Below are 20,826 nucleotides of genomic sequence, written 5' to 3'. Positions count from 1 at the left end.
CGTTGCGTTGATCGCCGCCGATGCCGTTTGCGATTGCTTCGTGGCGGGCGCGCTTCGAATCCGGCGGCCTGTTCTGGCTTGCGACGCTGTAGAGCCGTCACCTGAGCTGCGGTCAGCGCTTGGGTACTGATTGGTTGTCCGGTATCGTGCTCGCCGCGTAGTACCGCTTGTACTTGTGCCTTTTTGACTCGGAACGCGAAGGCATGCGGTCCCCGACGCTGGTTTCTTTTTCGCGGTGACAGCCGGTTTTGTTCTGGGCTGTCAACGCGGTCACTGCGTTGCGAAGAAGCGTTTTGCGCGCCTGCTTGTGTAAGCTGCTCAGCGCACGCTTTGAATATCCCATCACGAAGTGAGTGAAAACTACCGTTTCGACGTTAGCGAGGTGCAGTGCGGTCGGCGCTGTTTGAGAGGACTTTTCTATTTGTCAGTGCCAGGTTTACGCAATGCAGAAAATCCGTTCGTTTCTTTTTTGACACCGTCGCGGCATTTATTTTGCGATGGAATTATGTCGTTGCTGTGGGGGTTGAGGACCTCTGCAGCAAAGTCGTATTGAGGGTTCCACCCGTGCCAGTGACGACGACCTTTCCCTCGTCGTCGAGCGGCGGGCGTGCCGATTCAACGCCGGTGCCTACGTGCGCGCAGAGCCGCGACACCTTCCCGCCTGCCCTGGAAGGTCGCGCTGCTTCGCCCTTGGGTGCGCGATGCCGTGTGAGGCAGCGTTGAAGGGGGGGGGGGGGGGGTCGCTTTGAAAGTTCAGTCCTTTTTCTTCATCCCCTGCTGCAGGGAACTGTTTTCCGAAGCCCGGCTGCAGGGGCGCCCCTGGTTGCCGCTCTGTCGGTGCTGGCCCATTTGCAAGGGAGATGCGTGGTAGCAGGCCTCGCTGGGCGCGCCCGTGGCTCTTCCCTGCACATGCATTAGAGGGGGCCTGCCCTGCTTGCTCCTTGGAGGAGATGCTGGGGCTACACGCACCTGTTGCTTCAAGTATTGCGCGATCGGATCGAAAATAAAATTCGCCTGGGCATAACGTTTCACTCCAAGGCGCTCTTTTGAACTGCCCTCCGCTTTCGTCTTGTCACCGGTGCACTTTCTTTTTTTTTTCTTTCAAGCATTTAGCTGCTTTTTAGATTGCACTACGAAGTCAAGCGGGCCCATCTCGCACTTTGGGGTATTCGTCCCCCTCGTTCTCTCTCTCTCTCTCTGCCTTTCTCTTTGGTATCTTTATGCGGGCTGACATTCCTACAGCTTCGAGCGCCTCTGCATCTGGGTGGTTTTGCTTTCCCGTGGTTCGCGCCTGCCGAACAGCCAGGGTAATTGCGCTGTCTCAGCTTTGAACGTCCCCGTTGCAGATTCAAGCCGATTCATCGGCAACTACTCTGGAACCAGTCCGCTGGAAATATGCAGCTCCGAAACTGGGTCTAGGGCAAATCTGGAGGGGGGAGGGGAGGGGGCACGTCTGCAGTCAGTCGACCGAGTGCGACTGTCTATAGGGGAGCTTGCTTTCCAGGATCGTTTAATGACCTCGCTGGTAACGAGTAAACCGCTCCTGGATATACGGTGATCTCGCCGCATGATCTGTACCTACCGCTTTCCTCCTTATTGCTATTTTTTCCTTGTGTTCTCGTTTTTTTTTTTTTCTAACATCCGAGTTAACGCTTTGAAAGCTTCGAGTTACGCTTACGTGGCTGTAGGGGTGAGCGTGTTTTGAGAACTGTGTGCTAGCGCAGTGGAATAAAAATTTATTCTACTTTTGTATTTACGTTATTCAGTAAAGCCGGGGGAAGTCGAGAAGCCGTCAGTGAGTCGAGTGGGGATGTCCAGCGTGTGTCACTTCATCATCAGCGTTCTAGATCGGTCGAACGTGAGATGAGGCTCGTTCCCACACTTCCGAAGCCTAGGATTTCCAGGCTATTTAGAAGCATTGACTGCCATCGTGATCGCAGTGCCGAAATCTGTTTGCTTCTCGACTCGCTTCGTTTGGAGGCGGCGGAGGTTGTTATCGCCTCTCTTGGCAAGCGAAGCCAGGCGACAAAGCCCGTCGGCGCCTTTGAGGCCGTTCGCGCACCCTCTGCGCTCGAAGTGCCGGATATATGCTCGTACAGCCGCTCATTGCCACCAGGCTAGGCCGTTCACTCTTCGACACCTTTATGCACGGTCGCTGGTGCCGCGGACCAGTTGTAGCGTTTGATGATGACTACGCGTTACTAATGGTGTTGGAAGATCGCTTTTGGAGTATGTGGCGCGAAAGGTTGGAAACTGTGAGAGCGATGAACGCCACGATTGAAAAACCTGTTACTCCAGCAGTGTTTTTAACTGTTCAAGTTCCACAGGGCGTGTGCTCGCTTTAAGACGGGTTTGTTACTCGCGTTTTCGCTATTGGTGTTGTCGTTAAGATGCGCTAATTTGTGCCTGTCCACTATACACCACTCACCGAAAGACGGGCCCGAGGTTGTATTTATTTTCGTTTGCTTCCTCGCTCACATTTTTTCATTCACCGCGACGAAAATACGTTGACGCCAGTATTGCGGTAACATCTTCATTCGCCAACTTTCAAGGAATTCACGTTGACACAGACCCCAGAAACGCCTATGCATCAGTACTTGAGCCAGCGGGCCTCGGTGATTGACTCGCCAGCCAATCCCGTCCGCTGGTTGGCCGTGTATTGTTCTGCTTTGTGTCCCAAGACGGCGCCCGTAAATGCGAGGCGCGAGTCTTAGGCGACCCCGCGAGCCAGTCGCGCGCCGAGCACGCGGTCCCCTTGTCGGCCGCGCTCCTGGCGCAGGGCCCCGTTGTCTGCCGGCGGGTGACGCTCTCCAGGCAGCGCTTCTGCCCCCCTCCTTGTAAACATGCCTTGTCCCCCGCGCCGCCTCCGCCCAGGGTTTTATTGGCCGTTGGCGGACGGATGCTCATGGGGAGGGGTCGTTCGCTGCACGCGCTGCGGCAGGCCTCGACGGGGGGCGAGCCCCGTCCCTAATTCGGGTCGTGTCTGCGTCGCGACGGCTGTTAGAAGCTTGCGGCGCGGCGGCTGTCTCGAAACTGAGGCCTCCGGACGCTTCGCGCTGAAACGGTGGTTCCTGGCACGAGGGCGCACTGTCTCGATGCGGCAGTGGCAGAATGTGGCTACAGTCGAGCTTCCGCATCGCCCCCATCTGCTGTGTAGCTTCTCTGCTTGCCTTGGCAGAGCAGTTTCCATTGTATTCGCACCTGCGACTGGTTAGTTTCTTTTTACTTGCTGAGCTGACGCTGTAGATTGAATGACTTCCGCCCAGTGTAGTGGAGTCGGCTTTCTTCTCCGCTCTGATCTAACCTGGGAAAACTCTTGCTTCCCGTCGCTTCCTGCCCTGGAAGGAGACCGAGGCAATAGTGTTTGGCATCTGGGGGCGTCTGATCTTGGTGCACGCGGAGGACTGAGAAACGGGGAGGGTTCCGGCGTTCGTTGCGCAAAGGCTGGGTGAAGAACGAAATAGAAATGAAGTGGTGGTTCACTCCAGGTGGCCGAGGGTCAAGCAGGACAGACAGCAACCGCACTGTGCAACACTATGGTGGCCTCGCGCGGAGCAGCCTTCCTCGGCCGTTTATCGTGTTCATCTTTTGGAGGGTCGTTGTCCCCGACAACGGGCGCGCAGACCGGCTGCGCGAGATAAGCTGCCGGCCAATAATTGCGACGGGGACCCACTGGCTACTTCATGGCGGCGTAGTCGTCGCGTCGCTGATGGCGGGCTTCTTGTCTGCGGACACCAGCAGCTGTCGTTGACCTTGTTTCCCGTACGAGCCGGAGCCACTGTAGAAGCTGCCAGGGTACCTCGACCCTAGTGTTGGCAGCATTGGAGGCCTCTAGCATACTGTGTACCGTGCTACCGTCACCGATGTACCGCTGACTAGTCTGCACGTGCGCAACTTTTGCTGGAGGCGACCACGGTATACCGGGGCGCACTTTTTACCATGGTACCATAATGCCCGACGGCTTACGCCTTCAGTCGAGTAAAAATTCGCACTTTCTGTCCACTCGCTTCATTAGTCCCGAATCCTCATGTTTCCGATAAACAGTGACCTATTTCCGGATCGAAACGAATACACCTCCGTGTAATGTCGTATAGTGTATCGCTTAAAAGCCGCCGAGCGTAGCGCGGCGGCCTGTCAAGCGAATGACCTCACAGTTTGCACTTAGCGAGGACTCGCAGACCCACTTGGCCAAGTGACATACAACTTAAGCAGTATCCCATTTACGTACCACACTCTTGTGCTTTATAGTTAGCGCAGCTATGAATCTTCTGGACTTTGGCCATGTTGATCGCGCGGATCCTTAGCCCATCAATATTCTCGATGCGGGTCCTTAGTATCGCATTGCCTCTCGATAATCCTGGGCGTTAATACGAACTCTCCAAGAAGCAAGCTAATGGATGAGGCCGTCCAAAAGGAGGGCAGGCAAGCAGGGGCGAGAAAGAACGAAGATGAAAGCGTTCCTTGTTAGTGCCGCGCATCGTTCCCGATCGGACAACAAAAGGCACGCTCTCGCCTTTTCTCCGTCTTGTGTTGGCGTCCTCTTTCTGGGCCTCTCCTCGTTTTCTGTTCGTTGGTAAAATAGGGGGGTATTTGCACCGGTTGACGGATTTGGAAGGCTGCTTCTCACAATGTTGGCGGGAAATGCTGCATCTGTAATTTCATAGCTTGCTTTGTTTGTGCTCTCTCTCACTCCTTTCGTGTCTTCTGATCGCGCCACTGTGCCGGCCGCGTGGTTTTTTTTCTCTCGGGCAAGACCGGCGCAGCAGAGGATGATCTGGCCCATGGCTGCTTACAGGAAAGAAAGAGAGGCTTACTTCTGCGTCCACGCGCAGCTCACGTGGTTTTGATTCGGAAACCTGCGGGTTGTGTTGATCCCGGACTGAGGCTGGTATTGTAAACCTTCTGAGAAAAGCTTTCATTCGTTGGCAGTCAGTTTGATGAACTCTTGTTTGTACCGAAGGATTGTTACTTGAAATGAACTTTGTCTGAGAAGCTCCGCTTTTCCCATTCTATCTGTCCCCCTATTCCGCCATTCTGTTCAGAATCAACGAGAGCTAACAGATGTGTGTGCCTTGAGCTATACGTGGAGTGCAAGAAAACTCCCGCATTTTATCGGCGAGCCTTGCTTCAGTCCTTTCCGTGTGCGCATTTTTTGGGGCTACTATAGTATAGCGGTACCTGTGGAGCTGAACTCGGCGGCGCGGTCCATGCATGGCCCGAAACGCCCGGAAGTTGGCGCCAATCTTTCGCACGTTTTGGGCGCCGTGCCTGGTTGAAGTTTCTTTTCTCGACTGCAGCTCTCGCACCCGCTCGTCTCTGATCTCAGATTGGCGTTCTTGCGAAGCAGCCGTTCCGCATAAGCTAGCGTGAATACACACGGGCCTCGTATATATTGTGCGCACGCTCACGAGAGCGCTGCTGCTTCGTTTGCCGAGGCTGCATTTTCTTTACGGGCGCTTGTCCCGTCGAACAATGCTGCGTGCGTTGGTGCGTGGCCGGCGCGTAATCGCCGCGCAGTTCCGTCCGTCCAAACTGCTCCGGGGCACCGCCGATGGAGGACGTCGGCGGAGGAGACGTGTGCGGCGTTTATAGACCCGCACCGTTAGGGAGTGTCGCATACATTTCGGATCGCAGACACGGCCAACCAAGGGAGCCTGGTAGCCCGTCAGCTGTAGAACGTGAAATGCGTATAATGACTTTGGGTCAGTTGTCTTCGTATTATACATCGCGACCGTCTCTTGGCGGCCCATTGTTGACTGCCGAGTTCCGGCCGAGATCTCGACCCGGGCATTAGCATATCTTCGAACGTGATCTCGGCTCGGCCTCGTGTATGAATTTGTTTATAAGTGCCGTATCGCTCTGGCGATGGCCATAAACGTACAGGCCGTGCGCGGTAGGGTGCGGCCGGTGTTTCCCAAGGGCCCCTCAGACGCCAAGGGAAAGGCAACCGTACCTGAGCGCTCATCGACTCCGTTGTGCCAGCCTCTGCGAGTTTCGCCCTTCTTCGGGGTAAAGGGGTTCTTGGCGCTCAAAGATGAGGTACCGTAGAAGAGCGACAATGGTTTCGCATTAGGTTTGCGGAGTTACAGTGAGTTATAGTGCACACCGGCGCTTCTGTCGTGGGTCAGCTATTCCTGAAAAGCCTCGCTTTGCGTTCCATGGCTGGGTGCGTGCCGACGCGTTCTCCAGCAGCATCGCGCCCTGATAACGTCGCGCGCCGTGTTCCGCGACAGCCGGAAACCTGGGAAGGTCGACTCGCTGAACGCGCCCAGAAGTTTATTCGGTCGTATCGGTCATGTGATGCAGGAGGTGGGTCAGAAGCTGCGGATTATTAACCTGAGGCTCTCAGCGGGGGACTCAGCGGACGGACGGTCATTATGGAAGGCTTGGTCCGAACGATGCTTTTTTTTTAGGGGGGGGGGGGGGGGGGGGAATTCGCAATTCGCGCACCGCACATTTACTGCGCTCAAGCGAGATATTCGCCGCGATGACGAGAATAGGAAAAAAAAAACCATGAGACGTGTTATCTGCTGGTGCATGCATGCATATGTGCCCTGGATCGAGAGAAAAAAACATGCGTAACAGCACCCTACTGAGCAAAATCGCAGAAAAAAACTTTAACGGTGAGAAATATAATCATAAGTTCGGCACAAGTGTCATTTGTTACGCACGTGTTGAAATGGAAGCATCTTTTCTGGACGTTTCGAGTCCGTATTCTAGGCCAAAGGCTAGCTGCGACGGATCCGAAATTCGCTGCGCCGGGCCAACTCGTGGTTAGAAACGCTGCGCGAGCGCTCAGCGACGAGGCAGAGGGAGGGCATGGAGAGAGCGGGGCTTCCCGCGGGGCGTCCTGTGTAAACAGTGGCGGCCTCTGGGCGGGAGTGCGTGCATGCCCCTCGCAGAACTCGCACGCGCGCCCGGAAACCCCGCGCCATATGCGCGGTCCCGTTGTGCCTGGTTTGCATGTGTACTTTGGGATGCTGACCACATTTCGCCTCAAGGCGCCTGAGCCACATTTGTGACGAGCCCGAGACGTCTCTTCAAGCAAGGGCCTCTGCAAGAAAGGCTCAGAAGTGAAAGATGTGTAAGGGGAGGAGGAGGGGGATTAGTGACCAACGTGCTTTCTTTCTGTATTTACATCGCTTCTTCATTTTACTTTAGTGTTACCCAAGTGGACGGGTTGCAACTGCCGCATGGTGGTGGCGGCATCACTGAGCGGGATGCGTGAGCGAAACCTGGGGTTGAGGACGCGCGTGTTTGTCGAGAGCACGCGGTGTGACTGGTGATGCTCTCAGCTGAGTGCTGAACAGTTTGCAGCCCTGCTTCTGCTGCCACAGTCCGTCCACCGCTGTGTTGCGTGTGCCGCAAAGGCCGGCTTCAAGACACGGTGACTCCCTTGCTTCCTGTTGTTCGCCGCGATGAACGCGCCGCGATGGCGCGGCGGGCGTAATTTCCAGGTATTTACGGTCCGGAAAAGCGCCGCCCGTCTGCGACCGCAACGTGGACTCTCGCAATTTCCGGAGCCGCGTCCAGCTGAAAACTTGCTAACCGCCCTCTTTCGCACTCCTTTCATTTCTTCTTCTCTGCCTTTTTTTTTTTTTTGTCTCTGGCGCTGCGGAAAGTGGCGCCGCGACTCCCTCGCGTGCCGTTTAAAGTTGCAATACCTTCGCGAGGCAGGGACTCCTTTCCCTTTACCCGTGCTTTTCTCCGAGTTCGGGCGTGAAGCCGTGGGTGTTGGGAGCGGCGTCAGCGCAGACGTTGCATTAATCGCACTTCCGCGTCGCCTGTTCCTTTTCCGTCTGCAGGAATAGAAAAAATGAAGAAAAAAAATGTGTAGGCGCTTCTTCGTGCGCGTATGACTCTTCGCTTCGCGGTATGCCCTTTTACGGCTTTGCTGTCTCTACTGCGACCTCGGCGACTCCGTTCCGATAAGGGCGAAATGCTAGCAAGAGGGACATCGGTACCTTCGGACGCTTCCGTGAGCCAAGGGTGTTGCAGCAGAGCGCTCAGTGTGCAGTGTAGTGCCCATTCTTGGCCTGCGGTTGATGCGGAGCCTCACGCATCGTGACTTCACTTATGCGGCGGTGAGGGGGGGGGGGGGGGGGGGGTTGCTTTTCACTCTCCGAACGCCCGTCCACTGTCCGCTTGTATACAGTTCATTCCCAGCATAACCAGTCTGTGTCGTAACATTTAATGCCGCTGTACCAGCCCGATGATTGACCCAGTAGGCTGCGTGAAGTGAGAGGACTTTATCGGTGTCGCCAGTGGGTGGGGAGGACGCCTTTATACCAGCTCTAATTTTCGCAGATCAACTCGCCTATGCGTCTTACTCGTCGCTGGCCCCTCGGCTTTACAATCGCGGCAGCGCGGACATTAACAGCGCGCTCTAATTACGCCGAATTTCGCAGCTCGTAATGAAATGCTCTTTGTGGCTCCGGTAGCAGCGACGAGAGGCGGCGTGAGTTGTCAAGCGCTCGTTGTTTGCCCCCTTGCCCGGAAGTGCATGTGGTTCCCATCCGCGGAAGCGCGTTTCCTCGCCGGAACAAGCGACGGCATTTGGCGGCGGCGGCGGACAGGTTCCACCCGGCGACCCCTGCGGAGAGGGATCCCTTTTCTCTCAAGCGCGCCCCTTTGTTCTCCATGCTGACGCTCCAGTGTCGCCTACTCGTTATGTTTTCTGCTTTCTCTCTCCCTCTCTGTCCTGTTCCTCGAGACGATCTTTTTCTCTTCCGGCCCGTCTTCCTGCTTTGCACACAGGTTGCCCACCACACTGGGCCGACCGGAAGAAAGGCATCACCCAAAGAGGGCGGGCGCGACCACAGCACAGCTTGGCCGTCGCAGCCCGAACCACTTTGGCGGTGTGCGCCCTGTGTTGCAAGGCCGTGCTTGTTTAACCGGATGAGGCGCTCGGCTGTGGAAGCACGGTGTGCAGTACGTTGGGGCCGTAACCCGGTGCCGCAGAAGGCCAGTGTGTAAAGCCGCGCGTTTTGCGTGCAGTGCAGTCGTGCTAACGCTGCATCGAAGGGCAAAAAAAAAAAAATGGGGGGTGGGGGGTTAGCTTCGACTGCGCTGCTCGCAACTGCCCTCGGCTCGTGTGTGCTCGCGCGGGATGGTCTCCAGCGCACGACGTGGTCGCTCGTGTTGTTGCCCTTCTTCCTCGTTGTGGTTCCGGCGACTGCGATGGTGGGGCGGAAATGTTGCGCCTCCCCACCCTTACGTTTTCCCTCGGCTCTTCTGTCGTTTTAATTGCTCACCGCGGACACCGGAAATGGACACCGACTTTCCCTCGAGTGCTTCGAATGTTTCTCCGCGAAGGTGCCTGTCATATTGTGCACAGGCCCGTGAGGAGTTATTTGGCGCTGCTTCTACTTTTCCATTTTTTTTTTTTTTCTGAAGCGCTGTGTCGTTTGCGCTCGTATTTAGCACAGGTAGCAGTGTTCGTCTGGTGCAGCGTTCGGTGGCAATATACTGGCCGCGTTCGTTCGTAGTCGACGACTGTGCCCGCCGTGGTAGGAAGTGACGGGCCGATTTTTGCACGGTGGTTTAGCGCGCGTATGGGCCTTCTCTCCACTAATTGCGTAGTACCATTTCCGATAGTACTGGAGCGTAATAATCTCGTGACGCCATGTCTGCGCGTAACGCCGCTGCCATCCACCGAACGAACGGCGCACCCGCGCTGCCCGGCAGGGCGCGTGTGTGGGAGTCGCAGTTCTCTTGGCGTCTCGGGCTGCTCTTGCCGAGACCTCTCGTCGCCCTTGACACATCACAAAGCGCACCTGAGCCGCCGCTTTACGAAGCCAACTCAGAGTGGTAGCACCCCCTTGAGCAGGTTGAATGCCATCGCTGTACCCGCAGCGGGGGCTGCGTTTAGACTGTACCCGTGTGATTGGTGGCTGGATGAGAGAGCGCCCCCTTTGAAACGGGGTAGTGGTAGTTGCCACCATGCTCGGCTTTTTCTTTCTTTCATTCTTCTCTTTATATTTCTTTTACGCTGTTATAAATCGGTCTATATATTCGCCATTTTCTTGAAATGGATTTTTAATTCTACACTTATAACATTATGTCACCTCTCTGTTTTTGAGCCACCAGCCTTCCAATCGCATTTGGCTAACTTCCACCGCAGATTCCTCACATCACCATTGTTATCTCTAAAACCTGGGGCCCCAGGGATAGTGACTGTGCCTGCATCGACATCCGGATGGATACGACTACATTCGAGAATAAGATGTTCAATTGCTCCTGCAGATTTACCACACACAGCACATATGTCATCTTCTTGGTTATATTACCTTTTGTAGCTGCGCGTTCTAAGACACCCTGCAAAGAGTAGGGCACTGCCTCTTGAGTAATCATAGAACGATTTCTTCCCGATCTGCCAATTCCGATTTCGGTATTATTCTACACTCTGCTTCTTTCCGGTTGAACTAATCCAGTTTTTACCTCATCAGTTTTTTATCTGTCGTTTAATGCTCTTTCTTTCTCCGTCCTTACTGGTTACTTTCCTAGTCCTTTTCCGCCATTGTGAGTCAACGCTCTTTCTGTATAAGTATTTAAATACCTTAGCTGCGCACCTGATAGCGTCCAGTTTCCTCAGGCGTTCTTCATATGATATTTTACTCTGAGATTCCCGTGCTTCGAACGATGCCCAGCCCATGTCCCCCTGTACTGCCTCGTTTGTGATTTTGCTAATCTTCAAACAGCTGTCTTTTTTATTTCTAATCTCGACTGAACTTCTGCCCTTAAGCACAAAAGCGCATATCCGAAAGTAAGCCCCGGCACCTTTATTCCATTCCAAATACCTCTCAGCACTTCATATTTGTTGTACGTTATAATGCCCTATGTTTCATCATCCCGGTTAGCTCTTCGCCTTTTTGCTCTAACAGGCTGTTGATGCTTTTCCGTGTATATCTGTCCTTCGTTTATCCATGCCCCCGAGATATTTGTACCGAAATTGGTCCAGAGCCTTCTCGCGGTGTGCCTCGATCGCGGATGTTGCGTTTGGACATGAAAATTGTTGATGCATTCGCTTGATGTCCTGCTGGACTGTGGCATAGCATCCGCTAGCCCGGCGTTTCCTCGGCTTGTTGCGCGGAAACTTTTACACTTAAGTCGGACACAAGTTAAGTCTGCAGTGAAGCTCTGCCTACATTCAGGACCGCCGCACAGAATTCCTCCACGACGAAAAAAGTAGTCCGTTGTTGAGACTTTATTACCTAAACAAGAAGCAATTATCACAAGAAAAAAAAAATTGATCTGTAGAATTTTGACACTTGCCTTGTTTAATGTAGTCAGACCAAGGAGGTTATGTTAAAACTATTATATTATTAAGTTTTAATATAACCTCCTTGAGTCAGACATTACAAAGCTGATTTCGTTTACTGTTCCGATCCGATTGGCCAGCGGAGTAATACAAAAGCGCCGCGGACCGTTGTTCAGTGTTAGCAACTGCTTTCTTGGAAGAAAACGCGCTTCCTTTGTAGCGCAGCTGTTCCGGTTTACAGGACGCCTGGATGACGCCTGGTATGTGCAGCAATGTGGGGGAGCTTCCGCGCAAGAACGCGATATGAGCGGACGTCACACTCTATCCAAATAACTGTGTGCCGACGTTTTAGGGCGCGTTCATCCGAGCAGATCGGTCGATTCATTATTGTCCCGGATCCTCAAACAAGTAGCGATTTTTCTAGCAGCCGTAACCAGTAGTAGCGCGACGCCCGCGACTCGGCGGTGTGAACGCGCCTTCAGTGTGCTCGTGAGCGGCCGTGCCATACAGGAAATGCGTCGTCGGCATGAAACAAACGCACGCACGCACGTTTGGCCCTAACTCGAACGCGCTCTGGGTGTTTGCTTGTCTTGCTTTTCGGCAGCCCACTGGTGTTTATGTACACCCGGCTGTGGGCCAGTGGATGCCCGTCACCCCCTCCCTGTAGCTGCCATGTGGATCGCGCGTGTGTTGGCGGCAGCTGAAGCGCACGTGTTTCCCGGCTTCGTCGGTCGCCGCGACGGCAGCTCCTCCGGTTGCGCGCCTTTTCCTGTTTTCTGCGAACAGTGAGGGCTTCCACGACAACGCTGTTGGGATGTCCCCGTGCGCTATGGTTTTTCGCGACGCCAAGTGAGAGGAACCAGCGGCGCCCCTGCAGGGTTTGCTTGTTTTGGGGCTGTTTGCAGACTCTACAGGCGCATGGCTCCGACGTTCTCCGTAAGTGCCGTCGTGGGGCATAGAATGCTTGTTGGGTGGAGTCGACCGGGTTTCGTTGGAGCTTTAACCGAGCCTCACGACGCCACGTACCGTCCGTCCTCGGTCAACAACGCAGAGGAGACCTCGCGTTAGCGTGCGTTCGGAGGCTTTGCTCGCGGTTCGCAGCGGAGCAAGAAGAGAAACTCGCCGAGACGACAGTCGTGGCGACAAGGTCTTTTCCCTTCGATACCTAGAAAGCGTACTGTACGTTCGACGCGAATGACGCACCTCCCTCCTTTTCCTTACAACTAATCTCTTTCGCAGAGTGCGCGAAGACGCATTTCATGAAAAAGAAAGTTTAGATGCATCAAGTGTTTAGTTCTATTAGCTACGCTTGCTATGCAGTGGTGGCGCGGTATTACAGGTCTGCGTCTGCACGTCTTGTCCTTGAAGGAGCTAGCACTTACGCTGCGCTCTTTTCGAGCAGCGATCCGTTGCTAACGCGAGGAGGACCATGATAACGTGCGCTAAGAATGGGCGTGGCTTTCGCCCTAATTGGGAGTTCCTGTGCCGGATGACGCGTGGCCAAGCTGTCACGTGCCGGCGCATCCTTTGGAAGAGCGCGCATTTTCACCGCCTGACTTTGTCTCCGAGAGGGGAGGTCGCCGACCTTCCTGCTGTCGACGCGCGGCTGGAGTGCGAGTTCCGGTTCCTTAAGGCCCAATGCATGACGCACCTCTGCCCAGTTGGCGTCGTGCACTATCCCGCGTCGCCCAGCAAGGGTGCGTCTCGTCGGACCGTTCGTGTCTGTGCGCGTGAGAAGAGCGCGCCTCTGTTCTGCGTATGTCTTGTTCTTTTCTCTTTTGTATTTCGAGAGGTATAGCTTGACGGACGCAAGATTATACGCGATTATGTTGAACGTTGTGGAGGTGCTGTGTACTTATCATCGGTGGTTGAAAGGTTGCGGAAACTGACAGAAGCAGAAGGCACGTGTGTTGTGGAACGCATTGTGCACCTTGAAACACTTTGTGGATCCACGGATGCATGTCAGCTAGCCTAGTTCTGTTAGGCGGTGATGCCCGTCTACAAAAAACCTTTAAAGCGCGAGAGCATGGGTGCGTGATCACGCCGCCAGTGCAGTTGCCTTCTGACCTGCTCATTTCAGTGGCTGCTGCCGCTTGGGTGCAACCGCTGTTCCGGCTCTCGCAGCGGTTAACAAGCTGGCTGACGCAGCAGAAAGCCGTTGCGCGAAACCAGAGGACATTGGAGTGCTTCTAGGCAGTGCAGAAAGGGACATTAAACTGCAAACTTTGCACATGAAATCAAGTGTCAAGTACATGATCAGCTGCAATCAGCCAAAATGTGCAGAATAATATCGAGTGAAATGTCACCGCTATCTGATCCACAAGTGCCGCTCTACTAGCATGGATTTAACTGGATTAGTGTCTCCGAAAATGGCCAAGGTTAAGGTCATGCACATTGTGACCTATTACGACATGTGATGACATCTTTATGATATTCACATTACTAGGGGTGTGCAAATAGTACTTTTCCGAAGCCGAATCAAATATGAATTGAATATTTGTGTGATTATTGGCTAGTTCTGCGAAGGTTCATACAAAATGAATATTCATGCGAAACAGGGATGGGCTTGCGGCAGCACTGTAACTCGTACAGTTATTTGATTGGTTGAGAGCCTCGAGGTCCTTGCCCAGCCAAGGATGGCCACTGCGGTTACCCAACCTTCTTTAAAGCTTCTGCTATTAGTCAGTGGAAAAATTTCTTTCCTTCGTCATCACCAAGTAGTACACTTAACACTTAACGACAATTTTTCACATTTCTGAAAAATTCTGCACAAAACGTTTCCTATGCCTTGAACTTGGTGCATGATGTCCTGAGTTGCCTATGTGCCATAAAACCGAACACAATGCAAAACATAACTCGTACAGTTAAAGCTGAAGTGGTAAAAAAACGCAACCCTCATCACCACTAGTGACACGGAACCCGGAGCTGGTGTATTAACTTCATTCAATAATATCATATGCATAGGACAATTACCCTTTGCTAGCTGCAGGGTGCTGTCCAGCGTCGGAGTGGGCCTTGGTTTTTGAACAGTCTTCTTAAAAAAAAAAAGTTTTTGAAAACTATTGGAAAGCTTCAAAACGGATTCAGTTCATTTCAAATAGTTTTGAATATGCACTATTTAATTTGTTTATAGATTCTAGAAGGTTATTTGGTTCACAATTGGAAATTTTTGAATATTCACACACTACAGTACACAACTTTCTTTTACTGATGTCCAGAAATGCAAAGATTACCACTAGAAAGATCACCAGCTCATTCCCACAGCTGCCGCAAGTGCTCAATCAAGTCTGCACATTGTGTTTGAGTTGTCATTTTCTTTGCTACTAGAACTTGTACTGTAATCTGCGGCTTCCTGTATTGCTCTCCTGGCCTAATCACGGCAGTAAACAAAATGAGCTTCTTAATGTTTGACTATACTTCATTTCACTAGTTATTTGCAGCACTGTGAAAGGTAGACTATATTTTAAACAATTATTGCAATGATTGGAAAGGTAATTCAGGGATGGAACCAACTGCCTCAGTTTTACTATTTTTTACTTTTTATGGCTAGGGTTCAAGGCTGTCGCCGCACGCTCCCTCCGCAGTTTTTTTTTTTGTTTCTTCATGCGGGTTTGTAGGCATGAGCCAGAACAGAAGGCGCTGCGGAAAGCGTTGTGCAGACGACGCGACGCCAAGGCTACGCCGAATCTTCTCCCGTCAGTCAGAACGATGCACCAATGGAGTGCGTTTAGCGAAAGTAACCCCCCATGACGTCAACGGGGTTCAGAGTAGTGGTCCGGGCCCGTTTTTGAAGGAAGGAAAGAACGAGTGGGCTTTGATTTGAATTTTCGCAGCTTTTCGGGGCGCGCATGGCTCTAGTATTTTGCAGAGGTTATCTTCGATGCCCCATCTATGCAGTTGGCTTGAGATTAGCCTCTTATTTTGTTAACAAGTAAAGCTTTAAAAATGCACTACTTTTCTCTCTCAGAGGAATTCTGTGCTGTGATCCTGAATGTGGGCGGAGCTTCACTGCAGACTTGGGTTGTATCTGACGTTAGGTGTCCTCTCCTCAGAAAATGATAGTCTGTGCCGCAAACAAAACTGTCCCACAGGCTACCACCTCTGTCACATTACTGGAAACCAACCGCAGGCGCCTTTTCTTGTTCTTCACTGTGGAATATTGTAATGACACATCAAGTATCTGCCCCGCCGCGGTGGCTCAGCGGCTATGGTGCTCGGCTGCTGACCCGAAAGACGCGGGTTCGATCCCGGCCGCGGCGGTTAGAATTTCTTTGGAGGAGAAATTCTAGAGGCCCGTGTACTGTGCGATGTCAGTGCACGTTAAAGAACCCCAGGTGGTCGAAAATTCCGGAGCCCTTCACTACGGCGTCTCTCATAGCCTTAGTCGCTTTGGGACGTTAAACCCCATAAACCAAACCAAACCAAACCCAATATACCAAACCAAACCACATCAAGTATCATACATAAGCAGCGGTTCATACTGCACGCAGATGCTGAGAATGCAGATGCCATCCATGAGCATACTTGTAGCATCATCCCTTTTATTCAATGCATATTGCTGTCTATATGCAATAAAACTGCACACATAGCGGGTACGGATAAGTGCTACTGGAGCAATCATAGCCAAGCATTGATCACATAAGCCTATGTAGGGCATGCAAGGTGTGCTGTAAACACTAAACCCAGGTACATAAATTCGTTTGGAAGCGTACGATGGAAAATGGATCTTTTTTCCTGCTTGTTTCTCTGATCTGAGCCGGCAAACCCTGTTCTGTTCTGTGCAGGTGACATAACGCAAAAGGGCTATGAGAAGAAACGTGCCCGGCTTTTAGCTCCATATCTCTCATCCCACCCTACAGGTGAGTGGAAGCCCTCTTGCGGGGCACTGTGGCATACACCGTCTGCGCTGCCACAAATATTGACTGCTGGTCAGTGTTTGCAGCACCGCTTATCAGCAATGTTTACTCTCTGCACAGCACACACTGTGTTCAGACACAATGATCTCGTCATGAGAGCGCAGGCTTGCCTGGCCTTGGAGTTCGCGCCAGACCGACAAATAGGGTGTTATGCTATCATATGAACTGCATTGTATTTTTTTTTGATGGCGTGCTGCTGTAGGATAATGTCGCTTTGTCGTCCAGAGCGAGAGTCGTCTTTGATTTGTGAAAGGGAGAGGGGAAGAGGAAGAGATAGAAATAGGGCACACGTGGTGTGACCACCCATAGTGGCAATGACTGCTGCGTAAGAGTAACAAGAGCGAGTCTCAGATGTCCTAACCATCCCAGCGCTTGCACCGTCGGCTACTCTAGCGTGCAATTGTAGTTTTCATTTTTCCCATTGGCAGTGTTTGGTAAGTGACAGGCACAAACACATGCTATTAAAGGGCACGAAAGAGTGAGCTGAAAGTACATTCAAAAAGGAGTTATGTTCTGTGAATCTTACTTTTCTCACTGATGAAAGAAAAGAAAAAAAAAAAGTGACCAGACGTCGGGATCCTTTTAAATTCATGGTTGGATGCAACTCCATGCCCCTCAAAGGACCCTGACAATATGCATCCTGTCTACACATTCAAAACATTAAATTTTCTGCAGCCTTTGTCACAAGTTTAGAGCCCAGGGGGTTTTCTTCTGTGCCACACTGCATGGCTCAAAATGCATCGCCAGTGTTTCAAATTTCCTGAAGACAAAACGATCTCTGGTTCTGCCCCCTCCAATGGGTTAAATGTCCATGAATGCTACAGGAGTCCTATCGCACGGCTTGCAAGCAAACAAACCCTCTGGGTTCCAAACATTTACAAAGGCTACACCTTCACATCTGGTGGGCCTGCATGCTCATACAGGATTGCTTTATCATTTCCAAGAGTGTTGCCTTAAGTTGTTTAAATGTTGAATTAGGCAAAGGTTATTCCAGTGCTTATCTGTAACATTACAGAAACATTAGAAAAAGGACAGCAAGAACATTGAATCAGTGTATGACCAAAAGAATAGTATAACGTTGTTGTAATGTTTTGGTGCTACATGGGGTAAAGTTTTCTTTCCCTCTGCAGAAAGTGGCGTCAACTGGTTATCATGACATCACGGTTAATCGCATTGCACGTGCCTGCCCCCTGTGAAGTCATGCCAGCAGGTGCAAGGGGATTGACAGCGACATAATAGCCAGTGACATCGACCGCCATTTGCTAGAAGCTTGCCTCTTTTGAGAGGCGTTTGTTGCTGCTTTGGTGTGTTCTTTAGCTCATTACGGCACTGACTAGATCATCTGGGCACATCGTCTATGCAGCTTTCCTGTACTCACAAAATTAGCTATTCTTACGCTAGGCTAAGGAAGCTTTCCTGCTCGAGTGCACAGCACGGATCCTTAGCGTGTTTGGAAACATGCATTGCAAAACTCTTTTGTCACCTTGTTTGGTGAGGTGTAACCACGTGTGCTGTCCCTTCTAACAAGGACACTTGGAATGCTGGTTTGTGCGCACAAGTTTTAATGATGCTCGTCTGCCATCCCCGTTCCCGTTGCACTGTTCATCAGGAAGCCGAAAGGACCTGTGTGACGGAGTGTCCAGCATGGGCTTAAATTTTTAATCGAATTTCACCTGGCAAGCCTGCACTGTGGCACGCTACTAGGCACCCTTAGCTAATTTCAGCCACCTGGAGGTTCTTTCACTCGCACCATCATCGAGGTGGCCGCCACGGCCAGGATCAAACCCGCGAGTTCGTGCTCACGAGTGATGTCAGCGTGCAAGACGCTCGGTGCATGCCTGTCGCTGAGTAATGAGGCATAATGCAATTGAGTTAATCATATTGAAAAATTGGTTTCCCACTCAGCATATATATATTTTTTTGGCTTTAAGGCGAGGATTACGGGCCGTGCTTTTTGTATTTTTGTGCATCGGGTGCTTGCGTTTACGCGGCACTGCCACCGTGCACAGACTGGGCCATTCGTTTACACAGAGCTCCTGCACGTATCATGTACTGTGCCTGTGCTCTGCTTGAATAAGACCATGCTGCATTACGTAAGTTAGAGCTGACGTCCATCAACTGAGATCAGTTTGTGATTGGCCAGAGCACAGGCGTCGGCCTGTGGGGAAGCGTAGTTAATATGTGCACATGGTTTCGAAAGTGTGGTGCCTATTTGGTTTCCTAAAGTACACAATGCTGTGCAGTTTCAGTGAGACAGAGCACAGCCTTTGTCTCAGTGATGGGCTCTACCTCCATTGAGAAGCAGTTCTATCTCCATGACAGGGTAGTGGGGAGATTGTACTTGATAGTTTTGCAGCACGCCTAGAGTCTGTTATGTTTTACTAGTGGTGTGCGTTGAATCTCAGAGAAACATCTTGTTGGTCCACCTGTCAACCTTGTTCATCAAATGTTTTTACTTGAGTACGGGTATACATATACATTGGCACTCATTTGTCAGGAGTTATTTGCTAATGGCAACACAGTTGTCCTCATCAGCATTATGACTGCATTATCATCGGCAACCTTTGGTTTTTGCCTCAAACATCTAATAAACGAGTAGTTGAATTGGAAAAAGAAATGAAGCTTCAGCTTTGAAGGTTTCTCTGACTTCTGTGATGCGCTACTTTTTAAGAATCACTCTACCTGATTGCATGATTAAATGGGAATCTTTCTTTAAAAATCCGTTTTCTTGTTTGTTTTCTAAGCAGGTGGCCTCTTTGCGTTCGGGCACTGAATAAATGGTGTGCTCTGTTATATATATATTTTGTGTTATTCGGAAAAATTAACAAAATTCTTGTAGAAAACAACAAGCAGTCGTGATATGGTCAGGCATCTGTGTAACACGTCACTGAAGAGTTATCTGCCCGCTATTCTTTGCTGAGTGGTGCCTACGTTGCTTTTGCTCATGACTATGTGCGCAGATCACTTCACTGGAGCTCGGTAACAAAATTGAGCAATACATAAAGGTTGTTTATCAGTTCTGTGCCCTAAGGCTGCTTGAGTGTCTGATTGTTGTAGACATACTGGGATCTACTGCAGTGGACAGATTGGGCTTGAAATAACACATATGCAACACCGTTGCCATCCACGAGGCAGTTGGCTCCAGGAAGGAGTGTCTCAGATCGGCCACTTTGAGAACACTCCTTTCTGAGTTCCTTGCTCCGTGCACTGCTTTGTGGCCATGCTTGCCAATCCAGCATTCTACCACTCATCTTCATGCCTGCTCTCTTTCCATGTATGGCCTGTTGGTAACAAAATGCGCTCATTGGCCCCAGACAGCTGGACTCGGCTGTACCAATTGCTACTCACATGCCATCAATGAGCACACATGGTGAAATGACTGATTTTGTATACTGCCCACTCACCTTTTTGGAAGGGCTGGCAGGATAATTCCAGCGGCCATTCATGGCAGCGAAGCTGCTGTTAGCCTTGCACTCCTTTCTACCTGGGGAGCTGTGCATTCTGGAGAGTCTTTTTTTATTGTGCAATGCATGGCCCAACACGCGGCTCCATTGTTGGCCGTTGTCCTTGCAGCTCTGCCCACAGGCTCTGCTAGTCCTTCCACTCGAGCCAAGAGAAGAGCTCAGCGTAGGCTTACACGTAATGAGAGCAGGTATCACTCAGGTAGGTCCCCATGTCATCCCCCACGAATTAAAAATGAACTTCATGTTTTATTGCCATCTTGTTCAGAGTAGGAGGCTGTGACAATCAATATAGCTTGATGACGCAAAAGAAAATTCTGTGTTTACTTCATCTGTAAAGTGTAAACCTTGGCTGCTTTTTTCGCAATTTATTTGTCATGGTGCTTCATCAGTGAACATCATGCTAGTGGAAATAAACCATGGCATGCTTCATTACCAGACTATGTCAACTGGATGTTCTGGTCTGGCTGCCATAGTTTTATGGCATTGCCAGGTAAAACAGTTTTTTCGGACTAAAACTAGTGCATCAGCATCCTTGGAAACTCAGAGGTGTGGAAACTGTCATCTACGGAAAAATGTGTTTCTTGGTTAGTCTGGTCAGCCTTATCCTGTACAAAGGCACTGGTCAAAAGCACCTCACACAAAAACACACTGTCACAAAACTAGCAGGACACACGCCTGGGCTGTTGTGCGTTTTTTCTTCTTTCTTTTTTTTTGTATGCATGTGCATTCACGATGTCCACGCTATGGCTGTGCTATGGGTTTCGCCACCTCGCATGCACTTGTAGTTGTAAATACAACCTTATAATATTGAGGTGTGGTACAGTCCAGTGCTGCTTACAGAAGCTGCTGTCTGCAGATGCTACTGTGAACTTAGAAGGGTGTGCAGCAGGTTTTGTGCCAACAGCCTGATAATAGGCAAGTTATCCCGGATATGATGCCCACCCTTCATCAATTTACTCATGTTGAGCAGCTGAGATGTTCCTCTTATTAGGAGGCATTTGCACGCCACTTGGCTCATACCCAACCACTTTTTGCCTTGTGAAACTTCAATGGAGTACACCTAGTTAGAGGGGTCTTTCTTGACTTATCATGCTGGAATATGCCTTTATTTTAATTAAATCGCGGGCTACTGGCAGGTGTTTTTTAACGTGGTAGTGTTAAGGAGCCTGTTCTGCAGAAAACCCAA

General features: G+C 51.2%; 1 protein-coding gene across 7 annotated transcripts in view; it reads left to right on the top strand.

The window, feature by feature from the left end:
• DIP2 (disco-interacting protein 2) overlaps positions 1-20,826 on the top strand; it is a 191,275-nt gene that overhangs the window by 89,090 nt on the left and 81,359 nt on the right. For 4 of the 7 annotated variants that reach the window (XM_089578587.1, XM_089578592.1, XM_089578585.1 and 1 more), the window contains 2 exons: positions 16,045-16,119; positions 19,750-19,839. In XM_089578587.1, coding sequence (XP_089434713.1) covers positions 16,045-16,119; positions 19,750-19,839 — 165 coding nt within the window. Of the gene's footprint in view, positions 1-12,226; positions 13,017-16,044; positions 16,120-19,749; positions 19,840-20,826 lie in introns of those variants that run through there. The other 3 variants (XM_089578589.1, XM_089578586.1, XM_089578591.1) reach the window with 2 other exon arrangements.

The sequence above is a fragment of the Amblyomma mixtum genome, chromosome 3 (assembly GCF_055824585.1).
Source record: "Amblyomma mixtum isolate Tamu chromosome 3, ASM5582458v1, whole genome shotgun sequence".
In the NCBI taxonomy this organism is placed as follows: Eukaryota; Metazoa; Arthropoda; class Arachnida; order Ixodida; family Ixodidae; genus Amblyomma; species Amblyomma mixtum.
Note: the sequence above shows the minus strand (reverse complement) of the source record. Positions and strands in the feature narration are given on the sequence as shown.